Source organism: Sorghum bicolor, chromosome 2, assembly GCF_000003195.3.
Source record: "Sorghum bicolor cultivar BTx623 chromosome 2, Sorghum_bicolor_NCBIv3, whole genome shotgun sequence".
Taxonomy (NCBI): Eukaryota; Viridiplantae; Streptophyta; class Magnoliopsida; order Poales; family Poaceae; genus Sorghum; species Sorghum bicolor.
The window spans coordinates 70,781,544-70,796,881 of NC_012871.2; the positions used below are offsets into that span (position 1 = coordinate 70,781,544).

Genomic DNA, 15,338 nt, shown 5'->3' on the forward strand with positions numbered 1-15,338 from the left:
ACCATCTCTGATTTTTTTTTTTTTACGCGCATATATACTTGCCTTCTCAAGGCGTACTGCCGTGTCCTACGGTAATGTGCTAGTAGTAGAACTAATTTTCGTGTTTTATTTGAAAAAAATAAACTAGTAATGTTCGTGCCCAGCTGCCCATCCGACTTAGGTTTTTGAGCTTGCACCAATGACCAATCCATTTAGCTAGGATTCATTACATCTAATCTATTTTTCTTAATCGCAGCATGTGTTAGATTGAACTCGAGGTGTAATAAAAGATGAGGTTGTTCGTGCAGTAAGGGCGTCTCCAGCAACACGTCGTTGATGTTTTAGCATGAAACAGTAAAAAAAACTAAACATCAAATACATGTAGAGACTGAGAAAACTTAGGAAGACTTACGAGCTGGGCTATTGCGCTCTCGCTAGTGTCGTAAATTTTCTACACTCTTAGCTAGCGACATGTCATCCATAGCCCCCTCAAAATTTCGGCCATGGACTGAAGTTTGAGGGTGCTGGAGGCAGGGGCGAGGCTATCATCAATGTTATGGTGGTGCACCACTCAAGCAACGAATGAATTTTTCACATATTACATAGTGATTATTGGTGAATTTACTAACATATTTTTGGTGCACCCTGGTGCCAGTGCACCACGGTAACACAACGTGGCTTCGCCCCTGGCTGGAGGTTAGAAAAAAGATGTTGGATTAAGCCAAGTTTGTTTACTTGGCTGATAAACTATGGCCGAAACTACTACTCGTTAATTTATTGTGAGAAAAATATTAATGAATTGCTAGTAGATTCGGCAGATAAGCTCAAGCAAATAGACTTGGCTTAAACCATGTGTCTATGAAGTTTATCTAGATCGTCTGAATGAGTTCTTTTATCAAATTCTTTATACTTATTTTGTCCAAAAAATATAATCCTATTAAAGCATCTCGAGTCTTACCAATTATATTATAAAAATATAAGTAGTTATGTAATTAAATAAGATTATTATATTTGCCATGAGATATATTCTTTATATATATATATGTCAAAAATATTTATCTACATATTTAGTCAAGTTTTTATACGTGGAAATATAAATACACCTAGAATTACATGCTTTTCGGACAGAGGTCAAAGAGGTAAGCTTTTGCGTCCGATGACTTGTGAGTTTTCAAAGAGCGTGCCAAGATATTCGATCCAACTTCATCACCTTTCAGCGTGCAATAGAAAGTCATAAAGGAGGAATAGAAAAAGGAAGTTTGAAATGACCATGAACAGATACGATTATTCCCTCTGCAAAAGTTGCAAGAATCCCACTGCTCGCATCTTGAAAGATGCATGTTCATTGATCTATGGTTTTGATAGCCAAAATGCCTAATTTCTTGTGTGTACATGTTTTTATTAGAGGTTACTCCCTTTTATCCGGTTTAGGTCTTGTTTAGATGTTATTAGATTCACTTCAACCTACACGTGTTGAGGCAGATTGAGATAGAATTTAGTTAAATTTTACTCCAACTCATACCAACATATGTGGATTCATTTGAATCCGACTACATTGAAACAAGACCTTAAGGCGCATACATATACGAAGATTCAAACTTTATAGTTTCTTACCAATAATTATTCAGTAATGTTTAGCTGATTTAATACAAATTAATATGGTTATACCTATAATTAGATGTACTATCCAATAACATAAGTTTATAATCTTTTAAAATATACTACCCCTCTATTCCAAATTACAAGTTGTTTTGACGGAGTAAAAAGTAAATGAACGGTCAAAGGTGTCATTTGAGAGATCATATCGTGTGAGAATGTGTCTTAGACTCTTAGGCTAGTCTTAATGATGCGTCACTGAAATTATGTGAAGAGAGACGTGTTTCAAATTTCATCTGGATGAAACCTAATGTACATTGCTACCGGTGCATTGGAAAACTGAATGAAACTTCGCCGGGGTGTTTTGTTTCATTCTCATGCTTTGGAAAGTAAGTGAAACTTTGTTGGGAGTATTTCGTTTCATTATACCATACATTATTTAATTTTATAGATATATGAATCTGTGAATGTGGATTTTGTTTCATTCCATCATCCATATCTCAACAACATAATGAAACATAGCACTACAAAAAGGGTAGTTTGTCCACTCAACGGCCAGAGTTCAAAGACAATGGTAGAAAAGATATTTCCTCCATTTTCTATCTATTGAAATAAATAAATAATCGGTATAGTGTCTTACAACAAAATTACACACTTTCATAAAATGGTACTAGACAAATTTACAAGTTGACGATGTTTTTGAAGACGTCACCGGAGAGGTGAGAGCCCCACCTGAATAATTCCATTGATTCCGGAAAACTGGTGTACGAAAGTAGTTTTACAAGGTAGTTTTACATATAAAAGAAGATCAGCATCTAGTGTGCGAAAAGGGAGCTCCACTATCATTGAATCATCAGATTCGAATCATCAGATTCGAATCTACAGGCCCATAGACGGCAAGTCTCCGACAGTGACATGGGGGAAAGTTACTTCTTCTATAAGTTGGCCTAAATTGATCAATTCTGCTGCTGCCCCCGCTGAAAGCCTGCTGTTCAGGAAGTGGTGGATCCCTTGGTGGATAACTTGTTGTACCGAGCTTTCTGGTCGAGAGCAGTGAGTTTCCCTAATCCCTTTCCCCCTATTTTCGTGATAGCTGTGTTTTGTTCTCTTCTGACCATGAGTGCTAGTAGCATTTTAAGCGTCAAAAGACTTTACACATAGGCGATGACGAGGCATTGGGTAAACAAATCGCAGCTGGAGAAGTCAACTGACGAAGCTTGACATGGGTGGATACCTGATTCCGTGGGAGAGAAAGGGCCGGATCAGAGTGGAGCTCTGTTTTCGTTTATGGCCTTGTTTAGTTCCCAGGAAATTTTGCAAAATTTTTCAGATTCCCCGTCACATCAAATCTTTAGACGCATGGAGTATTAAATATAGACGAAAATAAAAACTAATTGCACAGTTTGGTCGAAATTGACGAGACAAATCTTTTGATCCTAGTTAGTTCATGATTGAACAATATTTATCAAATACAAACGAAAATGCTACTATTCCTATTTTGTAAATTTTTTTAAACTAAACAAGGTTACACGAGGAAAACAAACGGCCGGGGCGCCCGGGCGGGCCGGGCGAGAGCGAGAACAGGTTTGATGGAGCTTGGTGGGGCCATGGTCTCCATGCCTATTCGCTGCTGCAACAGCGATTTGGATGAGCTGTCCCTGTCCCTGTCCATGAAGAACACGACGCGGCGACCAACTGCGAGGACATGCGACAAGCGACATGGCCGTCACTTCTGTTTTCCTCGCTCGTGCGTACCAGTCAACAACCCAGGCACGAGCAGACAACATTTCGCTGTGCTGGGTTTTGTTTTCGAAGGCAGCACAGTATAGAACTACAGATCCATCACAGGGTAGCAAAATGCAGAGTCAGCCAAGTAGCCAACGGCAAAACACTACTGGACTCGGGGCCTGTTTGTTTGCACCCATGACAAAGCAATCAGCAATCGAGGCATCGAGCCACTAATTTTCGTTGCTATAATGGGTGGGTGACACTTACTGCCCACGCTCTTCGAAAGCAGAGAGCCCCAGTTGAGAAATTAGGAACACAAACTAGTTCGCCAGTATGATCGTATGCCATATTCATTTTTTTTTTGAAGTAAAGTATGCCATATTCAGTTTCAGATACAATACAAGGGGCCTGAACCAACAACTCCCACTGGGAACTCATTGCGCCGCAAAATTTCACGTGTGTGGTCATCTGTTTCGTTTCGTCCTTGAGATTTTATATGGCATTGATTATTCAATTATACACTCTAAATCGAAGATGCAAAGGGAATTCTGTGCAAGTGTAATGGTGAAGATTATGCTGATCTATTGTGGGTTTCTATTCCTATGCTTCCTCCTGGAGCGGGCAAACGGATCAACCCATGTTCTGTCTTCCCTTGCAGCCCGGTCCCAGCGCTTCTGGAAATCACGAAGCTCTGACCGTGATTTTCTCCGGATCTGCAAGGTCGAAACAATATTGTGGCAAGCTGTGAGGACTGATCGATTAATGGCATGCAAATTCTGATGTGTTGCATAATATGGATAGCTAGAGCTGATTATTGTGCTGTTATTGTCAACTTAATCTGGAATAGTTTTTTTTTTCTATTTCATGTGTTTTTCATGTGAAATTCTGCGTTTTAAAGGACCCTTACAAGTGAAGTGACAGGTTTTTGAAATCTGAATTTTCAGCGTCGACCAACATTTTTCGAGTTAAGACACTTGAAACGATGTATACCAAATGCTTTGTTAGCTCACCTTTGTTCGCATATCAAGGCCTGGTGCCTTCCCCTGTAAGTCACAAAAGGTGTCAAGGTTGCAGAATAAAATACAGCAACATACGTATGCATCAAACTTTTTTCAATAAGGTGTCAGGCACAAAGAACATACTCTCGATTTTTGGACTTGATCTGCTTTCTGACGAAGTGGCTGGGCATTTTTGCCACGAGTACCATCCTTCCAGAATTCAAAACAAAAAACAGAGGAAACATTTAACATTAATTTGCACATCAACAAAGAACATTATAATATACAAGAAGATGTGAATATACAGATACAAGGCATATAGTATTATCAAAAGACGTTTCCATTGCAAGCGAAAGATACAAAGTTCCTAGTTCCCATAATAACTTTACCTCATAAAATATCAATTATGATATGACTCTAGCCGAACTGGTTAGATGGCTCTAGTAATTCTCGGGGAGCGAACATCAGGATCAGGTTAAAAAATCCCATCGTTTATCACACGCCAAAACATAGGTCTAAGACAAGCTCAGGTTCTCACATGGACGACGGTGCAGCTGTATGTGAGTGGGGAAGGCTGGGGTGGGGAGGGGGGGGGGTTCTCAACCTGTGAGAAGGTTACCTTTCAGTCTTAAGCAGAATGCCAGGGGCTGTCTTACCGACTTACCCCCCATGGGTGGAGGGTTTTTCTTAATTATGACATAGGGCTTTTCTTAACTGAGGTCAACCCCATTTCCAATACTCCATAACAGAAATACAGAAGTTTGATGGCAAGAACCTAGAAAGATAAGGGGGAGCAAAGGGCTTTTGTTCTCACAAAAAAAACTTAATTCAGGATTGTATGAATTATGCACACAAGTGCAGACGAACCACTTTTTTCACTGAGAACACACAAGCTTGCGTGTTATTGCATTAGGAAGCACAGCTCAAATTCATGGAGTGTACTGAAAAATATTGCCATGATCTATTGTTCTTACACATAACCATGTTTTGTATGCAAGAGTTGCAGGAAACACCAAGGTTCTAACTTGAAGCAACAAAACAGGAGTTAAGACAAACCTTTGTTATTGTAGAACCTCCTAATGTCTGCACTCCTCGGTGAACTATAAATTCACTATCAACTACGCCAATGTTCTTTGTCCTGTCACCCTGAAAGCAGTTTAAGAAAAAAAAACTTCTATTTCAAGTCTTTACTAAAAAAGAAGAAGATAAAGTTTGCTTGGACAATGATGTCACAAACTCAGAATGACTATGTTAAAAGATGATAGATGCGCGGGAGGTACAAATGTTTCTATTCCTTTATATATCAGTTTGGGCAAAAAACGATCACTTTCAATAGATTACCATACAAAAATTATATTAATTGAACAAATGGAAAATAGTGCTATATGATTTTTCTTGGGAATACTGATCATAATATATAATTTAAAATAAACACTAATTTTTGCATGGAGAAAGGTCAAACGAACAACTTAATCAATACTTTGTGCTTTAGATTAACTTAAATTATAAGGCATGCCACAGTTACTTGAACAACATTTTATCAAACCTGAGCACAATATCCAAACTTGTAATCGATGCCCCATCCATGGATAAGATCATTCTGGATAAATACAATGTAGATATATTAATATCTGGAATACTCCACAAAAATCAATCAGGTAAAACCATAAAAGACAAAAGAGATTATCACATAAAGTACCCATTTTTTCAAAAAACAGGTTGATAAAATGGCAGTGTCTCATACTCTCACAACAATCAAGTGCTCAGCTTAAAGACCTATGAACTAATGTGGACTCATCTGCCTGTGTCCCTGACAAATGTAGCAGTGACAATGTGTGGAACCATGAAGAAGGTAAGTGAAGGCACTGTAGTGAGTTCATAAACACCTTTAAAACTAGGACCATAAAATCAACCTCCGGGGGTAAGACAGCCCTCGAGCATTTTGCATTAAAAAGGTCGAGAAAACCCCCAAAGGCCCGAACCCTTCCCCAACCATACACAGCAGCACCACAGCCCATGTGAGAACGACCACGACTGGGGCTGGGCCTTTAGACCTGTGCTTTGGCATGGGACAGACGATGAAATTTTTTTAACCCTAGCCTGAAAACTCACTCTCATCGGGAGTCGAACCAAGGACCTGAGGAGTGTTACTCAAGCCACCTAACCAACTCAACGAGAGGACCATAATACACAGAAATAACATGAATCTAATTCAAGAATTATCCACAAGTAATGACACAAAATGTTGACCAATGTAGCGGCAAAACTGACCTTGTGATTTCTGAAAATTATAAATTGAAAAATATTATTGTAGCCAATGAGACAAGTAGTTAGCTCCTAGCCTGTACTATATATCTATTGCTTCTGCACTCCATATTATTTCAGAAAGAAGCAAAATATAAAGACATCACCCATTTCAGAAAGAAACCAAATGTGAAGACTCAACACTAAGATCAGGTTAAAAATTGTATTAGCTTTGCTTGTTTGGGTTTCCACCCCTGCTTTTCTCAACATGGTTAGTCATGGTTACGCATGTTCCCAGTATTCCCTGATTCCAAATACCAAAATGGGAATAAGGATACACATGGACATCTAATGATAAACCATATTGTACAATTCATGCTCAGAACTTGTGGACCACTGAAAGAAAAACAGTCATATTGTCTGGTACAATTGAAGTTCAAATAGGCAACATTGTTAAGAAATCATATGAAGATAAAGTCTACCTGGATAAGATGCCACACACATTGCCAAGCAGACTTTGAGAAAACAGGTGCCATGCCCTCGACCCATCTATAGATCAAACAATTATCATGTCATGCACGTCTCTCAATCATATTTGTCACAAGCATATACCATGGTTGGTAAATAGTAAGATAATTCTGGTGAAAAACTATCATGCAGTAAAAATGCCACGAGCTAATCAGCAATTCTGTTGGAGCATAAGGAAGGGTTCAAGAAAGAAAATATACCCAGAACAAGGCGGTCCTTCTCTTGAACACTGTTTGTTAGCCCGGCTAACTCTTCTGTCAAAATACACATCATGTTTGTTTTAGTTATGTAACCACAAATTTCCAAAATAAAAGTTGCACTACATGAACTTACCTATGAAAGGTTCCTGTTTTTTTACGAACAGTTATCCGGTGATGAATTTCAGAAAGCTTAGAGTCAAGACCTGGTTGTGATATCTCCAGCCCTTCTGATCTAACTATATTTAAGTATCTGAAAGGAATCAACGCATTAGCTAAATTGGTGCAGAGAATGGAAAGATCAAAGAAACACATTTGGTGTGTGTGCGCGCGCATTTGTGTGTGGAGGGGGTTAGCATAATATGCCATTTCTTCACAGATTTCTCCTATATGGAACACAAACTTAAGCTGGATACTTTCAAGAAATTGTTTGCCACCGGCTGGCACTGGCAGCAGAAACATCCAGAAAACTGTCATTTTATACGTAGTTGCCTGAACCATGATTTAAAAGTCCAATAAACAGAACTCTGATGTGTACGTCTTTACTCTTGTTCTTGTTGTTGCTAGGCAATGATAAGTTTGACAACATAAGGTTGGTATCATGTAACACAATTACACAATACCTTCTCGGGTTAAAGTTATCAACTTCCAGATCTTCATCCCAAAGAAAGATGTACTGGTACATGGACACAACAGAAGGATGGAGGAACCTCTTTGCAAACCACCTATAAAAACAGATCCCTTGTCATCTTATCTTGAAGCTAAAATGAGAGCCAAGGCATGCCGAATTTCAGTGCAAAGGAAGAGATACCATACCATTTAGTCTGGTTAGAAGCAGCTATATGTATCACACTTTTGCTCCATGGTAGATCATTCCACCCATTGACATTCCCATCATAATGGAACAATATAGCTGTAAAATTTTCTGGAAGAAACTGAATAATCAAGAGTCACATGACAATTTTATGTGCAAATTACCGCTTACAGAGGTGTAAATGAAGTACCTTCTTCATAATAGCGTCCACACTTTTTTTCTGATTTATACCGGCAGCAATAGCAATCAAAAACTTATCACTTTGTTTAGACTTCTGCTAGGATGAAACACCCACAGAGCATTAATAAATAACTAAATAAATAAGATTCTGTAGTTATGAGGTGGGAACAGCTAATGCTTGTTGAGTTTGAAAAGTGAAACCAACAGAAATATTGTACTGGAATCAAAGTTCGTCAGGCATATATTGTACTTAACTAACCTTTGACTGCGCACTTGTCAGCCACAATGGCTTCAACTCCATGTCAGAGTTAGACTCCACTATACCATGGGGTAAATAACCAATCCTAGCCTCCGCTTTTTGAGGCACCTTAACAGCATCTCTGACAGACACCTGATGCTTACATTGGAGGCGCAAATCATATCTTAGCAACAGAGGAAAATCTGCCTCTGGTTAATAGGGGGGGAAACAAATCTTGTGACTTTTGATGGAAGGTAATGTGTTCACATACCGTCACTGTATCAAATGGATGAGATTTTGCTTCCAACTGTAAAGTTGCATAATCACATCAGATAAATCTTTTATGTATATTTTATGTTCAGAGAACTCTGTTATACAATAAATCAGGGGGTATTGATTGTTACCGATGTCTGCTTATGTTGAAAGTTAGCCATGTTGTACACCAGGAATATGATTATCACGCACAGGACGAACAGATGCAACCGCAGTTTCATCTTAGGACACCTATCGCCCCCCTTACCATTCTGTACAATCAAAAGTAGGTAGCAACATAGTATCCTGACTTCACACTCAACCAACCTTTTAAGGGTTCAGAAAATGTAGATGCCACTAATAAGTAAGGAATCATCAAAAAGAACACAAGCAAACTCACCTTATCTTTCAAGACACTAGTTTTCCGTGTACAACTGGAAACAGATAGATCCTTCTTATGATGTCAAGAAGCAACTCAAGCAAGTGAGGATCATTTCATGACGCCCTGCTTGCAGGATAGCAGGCCAAAAAGCAGCATAACAATTAACAAACAGTATCATTAATTTTATAATGGAAAGATTGGCGTGTTGCTTAGTTTAGGCACGCCACACAGAACAAAGGAGAAAATTCTAATACAACATATAAAAAGGAAAGACTAAAAATATTGTCCGGGTCCGACTGCATTGCAAAAGGACCAAAATATTGTTAAGGGTTTACAATTCCCCACATCCCTTTCACAGACGGCACTGAGCAAACATCTCACACAGAACACTGAACACATCGACCACCACCCACTCAAACAACCTTAAGTCAACAAGTTCCAGGCACACATCAGGTAAAAAAAAAACTTTGGTATATCTTTCTCCATATTTTGCTGTTAAAACGGAAAAGGAGAGGGAGCTGACCGGCGGTGCAAGCATCATGCGTGATCTCGCTTTTGTTGTTCGGAGTGCAGCAGTGCCCCCTCGAAGCAAATTGACAGGAAAGGGGGTGTGACGCACGCATCAATGACGAGTGGGGCAGGAAAACTAACGCACTGGCCGCGACCGAATTACGCTACACTTTATTAACCCATCCCTCCAGAGTCCAGAGTCCAGACTCCAGTTCCAGGCTTCCAGCTCGGGAGCCACCTCGCGACAACGAGGGCGTCCCAAGAGATCGTTTCCCAAATCCCAATTACAGGTAGGAGCACCCAAGTCCCAAGGCACGATCGGAACCAATCCATGACAGACCAGGTGTAGCACGAGGATATTTGTACTATCGGATTGAGTGAGGAGAACAAAACGAATTACCGCGGCGGCGGGAGGAGCCGGAGCCGGAGATGATGCCGCGGCGGGCGGGAGGCCTCGGAGCTGAGCGCGGAATGGGCGGTGGTGGAGCCGTGGAGGCGCCTCCAGCCACTCGTGAGTCGTCACACGGGTGGGCGACTTGGCAGCGACGGCAACGTTGGTGCTGATTGTGTCGCGGCAATGGCCAACGAAGCGTCTCGCAGTGCCGGAGCCCGGAGGGATTGGGAAAGGTTTGGGTGGAAGTTGAGACGGGGACGCGCGGGCACGGGTGGAGAGGCGACCGCGGGAGGGAGCGAGAGAGCCCAGACAGAGCCCGAGAGGAACAGCGCGACAGCGACGGTCGGGTCAGAGGAAACGCGACGGGTGGCGCCTCGCCTAGTCCCACCCGCGCTGCCCCGTCAGTGCTCGCAGCGCGCGCCCCACACGGCGTCCTCCGCTCGGAAGACGAGCGCGCAGGCGGCGCAGCTGCCGTTTCGGCCACGCCCGCGACCGGGTTTTCCGCTCGGTTTGTTGGTTCCTTCTGTTCTGTCACCCTCGCCGGGGCCGCTAGTGCGTGTGCCGTGCGCACGGCGGTGACGCACGGCCCACGAGCGGATGCATGCCAAAAGAGTGACGCACGGCAGGCAACCAGCCCACCATCAGCCCAGCACTGCCGCTTCTCTTTCTCGCTGCCTAGAGCCGAACTGGTGCAGGCAACTGTCGGTGTTCAAGCATCAGTTCACAAGGTATAACAGCTTAAACTATTAAGCATTACACAGTCAGACATGTATAGCCTAACTCGGATAATCTCTACAGGAAAATGAGGGTTCCCTTCTGACTGTCCTTACTCCTTACAAAACAACATCAAAAACAGCTAACCCATTCCTGTTACATCAGTTTGAATACTGGGACAAAAACTTTTTTGTCAGGTAAACAACACTGGAAGGGGCCAGCCTATGATATATGGTTAAGCTGTACACAGTTTCAGCGGCATTGAGCTGATGGTAGCTTCACCGCCGGCTCTTCTTGCCCCCTTTGCTGGGGCTATCCTCCTGTGCTGCCGCACTCCTCTTCCTGCCTTTGCTGGGGCTATCTACCAGTACCAGTGCCCCAGCGCCCCTTTTCCGGCCTTTGATGGGGCTATCTTCCTGTGCCTCAGCAATCCTCTGCCCACTCTTTGGAGGCCGACCCACACCTCTCTTCTTGGCTTGCTCATTTCTCTGTATAGTCTTTTGATTAGCCAGCTCATCACTGCAAGGTCTCTTGCCATCTCCTTCCTTGGCAGTAGCGTCCCTTGAAGAAACCTTGATTGCCCTTGCATCACCAGGGCCAGGGCGTCCAGGCTGCAGGGCTCGAGCATTCTTCTTTACCACAGAGGCACCAGCTGTTCTGGTCTCTCCATGGCTTTTCAAGAACAAGCTTGCACTCTGCTTCACTGTTTTGCATACAAAGTCACGAAGCTCAACCGCAGCCATGTGCTCCAATGTAGCCTTCGGGTAGAAGGCTATTACATTATTGATGAAAATGAGCATATCTCTCAGAAGCTCCTTGGTGCAAGAGATTGCGCCACTCTTGACCTTAGAGTGAAGTATTCGGAAGTCCATATGCCGGCGAATCATCTTCTTATATCTAGCTCTTTTCCTCTGTATATAGACGAAAAGGTAAGGAGTCAGATGAAATTCAGTCCATAAGTGATGCTATTTCACAGACCTTGAGAATGATTTGATGGAACAATCAATTTGAGAAGTAACATAATCAACTATAGCCAGCTAGTAAGAAAATAACCATAATTAAAAACCCACAAAAATCTGAGTTGAGTAACTAGCATGAAAAAAAAACAGCGGAACCGTTTTAATAGGAGTTTTAAAATTATTAGCACCCACATGAAGTATCTCATCTCTCAAATGACCCAAGGAGTCATTATAGTCAACATAAGTCCTATTATCCTATATTAATCAGTGGAGTATATATATACAGATAATTTAGACCATCACTGAGGCACTAACCCATCATACCTGGGTATCAAGTTGGCGTTGCAACATTTTGCAGTCATCTTGAGTCGATATAGTATTCAAAATTTCTGCCAGCTTCAGTTTAACTCTCTCAATCACAGGCTGGACACATTCTGCATTTGGAGATCTCAAGCCCTTCTTCATAACATCAGATCCTGCTTTGGGAGTTTTCAAATCCTTTATAACATCAGGTTCTACTTTGGAAATTTTCAACCCCTTCTTCATAACATCAGATTCTGCTTTAGGAGTTCTCACAGCCTTCTTCATCATATCAGATTCTACTTTGGGAGTTTTCAAGCCCTTCTTTACACCAGATCCTACATTTGGAGTATTCAAATCCTTATTCATCACACCAGATTCTACCTTTGGAGTTTTCACACCCTTCTTCATAACAACTGATTCCACATTTGGAGTTTTCAAGTTCTTCATGCAGCCTTCAGACGAACCCTCCCTCTGTATGCATGCTGTAGATGTTGGCTCACCATCCCCACTACTATCACCACCTTTCAAAAGTGTCCTTCTAGCTCTCCTTCCTCTTTGTTTTCTAGAACCCCAAAGCAAGCCATCTTTGGGACCGACCTTTTCAACTTGGGCCTGGGGATATGACTCATCTGGTGATGGATTGATAGCTTGAATTGAATCAGTATCACACTGCTGCACTTTCTGACATTTCTGACTGTTGCTTGCTTCCTCTGTGAAACTAGCAGCTGACGATCTATCCCTGGACGTTTCTTTACCTGAGGAATTAGTATCTGCTGTATTTTCGGAGCGCGGACATGATTCGGTATGACTGGTGCGGCATTCAGAACTCCCATCAACATGTTTGCTATTGCTGAGGCTTTGAATAACAGATTGGAGAGATCTGGAAGAGTAAAAGGAACATCACACATTACCAAAGAGTTGGCAAAGTATCAAACAATGACTTGCTTGGATGAAAAACAATCAACAAAGATTGTATCTTGGATAATCAACAATAAGAACAAAATATAAATAGCTCAAGTGAACTTCAAAAATGCTCTGTGAACAAATTGACACTAACCCAATAGAATTTTCTGACTTCTCCAAATCCCTTTTGAGTTCAGCAACTCTCTGCTTACGAAGCTCCTCAAACCAAGCACTGCATTGAAGCAAATAGGATGATCAGAACTCAGAAAAATATAAAATGCTTCACATCAGAGTTATTTATTCAACTGCAGCCATCTGATAGGCAGTGCAATGCCTGCATTGTTGCATACAACTATACATAACTTATTGCTTATGGGATTGAGAATCCAATCTTAAAGCTGAGGTTGTTGATCACTAAGTGGTCTATGTTTTAGTACTTTCCCTCTTTATTCTCTTCCTTGTGTATTATCCATTCTTCAAACTGAGGTTGGTTATGTATACTTGTGAAGTAGTAAGATGCAATTTAAAACTTGAATCACCAACTTGCGAATAGAAAGAAGTGCAGGCATTTCTGATTGTTGAGTACAGAAGCAGAAATGCTGATTAGCAACTACTCCCACGTTCCAAATTATAGTTCACTTTAGTTTTGCCCTGCGTCAAACTTCTCTAATTTTGACCAAGTTTTTAGAAAAAATACATTAGCATCTACAAGTTCAATCAAATGCATTGTTAATACAAATTTCATGAAGAATTCAATGAAAATAATTTGATTCTAGATGTTGATGTATTTTTCTATAAACTTGGTCAAAGTTAGACAAGTTTGACTTAGGACAAAGGCACAAAGCTAAAGTAAACTATAATTTGAGATGGAGGAAGTATTGTTTAATATGATCAAAATGTAGCATGCTGCTTACATGTTATCTTTTAGCACAATAGCAAAGACTCTACCCGACTGTTATGTTTAAAGATTCACAAAGTTCTTAATCAGCTCATAAAAAAGGCTCAAAATTCATATTATTTCAACTTCTCTAGATATATAATGATATGCAGTAGTTGTTCTATGGCACTCATCCAATTTAAAAGGTCATGTAATGGACAAGAAGGTACAAAGTATGAACATCACACAGTCAAGTATATGCTTACTTGCATGCAGAGTACCGCAACTGTATCTCTGCAAATTTTGCTTCACATTCCTGCAGATATTAACAACTGTAAGCAAAGAACTGGTATGCAACTCTAATAGCAACCACTTGATCAGTCTGCCATAACTTCCAGATGATAATAAAACAGTTGAATTGCAATGCAATCAGAAACAATGTGACGCAAAAAAACAAACTGCACAAAAAACGCACATTGCTAGGCTCAAGGTTCTACTACATTTCACTGTTGGAAAAAAGGCAACATAGTAGTAGCACCCCAAAAATGCCTAGGAAATTATACGGCAGCAACAACAGAGCCTTTTAGTCCCAAGCAAGTTGGGGAAGGCTGCCTGGGAAACTATCTTGTTTCAAAGAAAATAGCTGTCACCTAATAATGTGCTCCCCGTGTGTGAACTTGAAAATGCTCAAATAATGCACATCATTTCAATGGCTACAAGAACATGTAAGCAGAAATTTGTGCACAAACCATGCAATGTGCATTGTCATGGTGTTGCTAATTACTGTATCGCACTTCATTATTGCCTACATGGTTGTTACTGGGCTTCCCTTTGTTCAACTCAAAATTATTGCATAGTAAATCAAATCCAATCACAGCCTACTTAGGAACCAACCATCTACAATCACATATATCCAGCATTTATAGAATCCCACAGCTCTATGGACATTGCAAATTCAAGCATTCCCAGAGGTAGGGCCACGGAACCCTAGCCTCGATATTAGCTCGAGACAGTTATTCCGCGCCGGTGGGGCCCTAGGGCCATGCCCTAATCCGAATCCGAGTCGGTCTCGAGCTGTAAACACGACCTAGGGTTCGACAGGGTGCGGAGTGTGTACCTCGGGCGAGAAGGTGCACGGGGAGCGGGTCCGGAGCTCGTCTGCAACGGTGGCCCACGCGGCGCCCCCATGCCGGAGCACTGCGCCGCCCAGCACCAGCTCCTCCCACGTCCCCCAGCCGCCCCCGCCGCCGCCCCCTCCCACCGCCACCACCACCATCGGTTGCCGGCTCTGGTCGGCTTCGGCTTGATCGCGGGGGAGACGGGCGGTGGATAGCCAGTAGGAGTCGGAAAGGGAGGTCAGGAGGAGAGGTGGACAAGGTGTCGGGTCGTCGCGGTTTCGGGGCGGTGGTCTGGTTTGCCCGGCCCCCGCCTGCTGTTTTTTCGGGCTCGCATAGCGTAGCGTGGTGATGGGATTTTTCATTTTTGGGTTCCTGTTCGTGGTTTCGTGCGGATGCCTCGGACTCGGGCGGGAGATGCGTGCGT

General features: G+C 41.9%; 2 protein-coding genes across 3 annotated transcripts; both read right to left on the reverse strand.

Annotated features, from left to right (window-relative positions):
- On the reverse strand, positions 3,625–10,380 carry LOC8056341. Of its 2 annotated transcripts, none has more exons than XM_002462986.2 (16): positions 10,047–10,380; positions 9,155–9,259; positions 8,907–9,026; positions 8,774–8,809; positions 8,524–8,655; positions 8,275–8,358; positions 8,087–8,205; positions 7,894–7,995; positions 7,407–7,523; positions 7,274–7,327; positions 7,028–7,094; positions 5,848–5,901; positions 5,358–5,447; positions 4,446–4,511; positions 4,314–4,346; positions 3,625–4,016 (listed from the first exon to the last, which is right to left on the reverse strand). In XM_002462986.2, the coding sequence occupies exons 3-16, from the start codon at positions 8,994–8,996 to the stop codon at positions 3,885–3,887; spliced, it is 1,176 nt and encodes a 391-aa protein (XP_002463031.2). In that variant the 5' UTR covers positions 8,997–9,026; positions 9,155–9,259; positions 10,047–10,380; the 3' UTR covers positions 3,625–3,884. The 2 variants fall into 2 exon arrangements, with proteins under 2 accessions (XP_002463031.2, XP_021308325.1); XM_021452650.1 differs by having other exon boundaries at positions 8,524–8,661; positions 10,047–10,348.
- LOC8056342 lies at positions 10,741–15,288 on the reverse strand. The gene is made up of 5 exons (XM_002462987.2): positions 14,914–15,288; positions 14,063–14,112; positions 13,074–13,151; positions 12,038–12,896; positions 10,741–11,665 (listed from the first exon to the last, which is right to left on the reverse strand). The coding sequence occupies exons 1-5, from the start codon at positions 15,274–15,276 to the stop codon at positions 11,033–11,035; spliced, it is 1,983 nt and encodes a 660-aa protein (XP_002463032.2). The 5' UTR covers positions 15,277–15,288; the 3' UTR covers positions 10,741–11,032.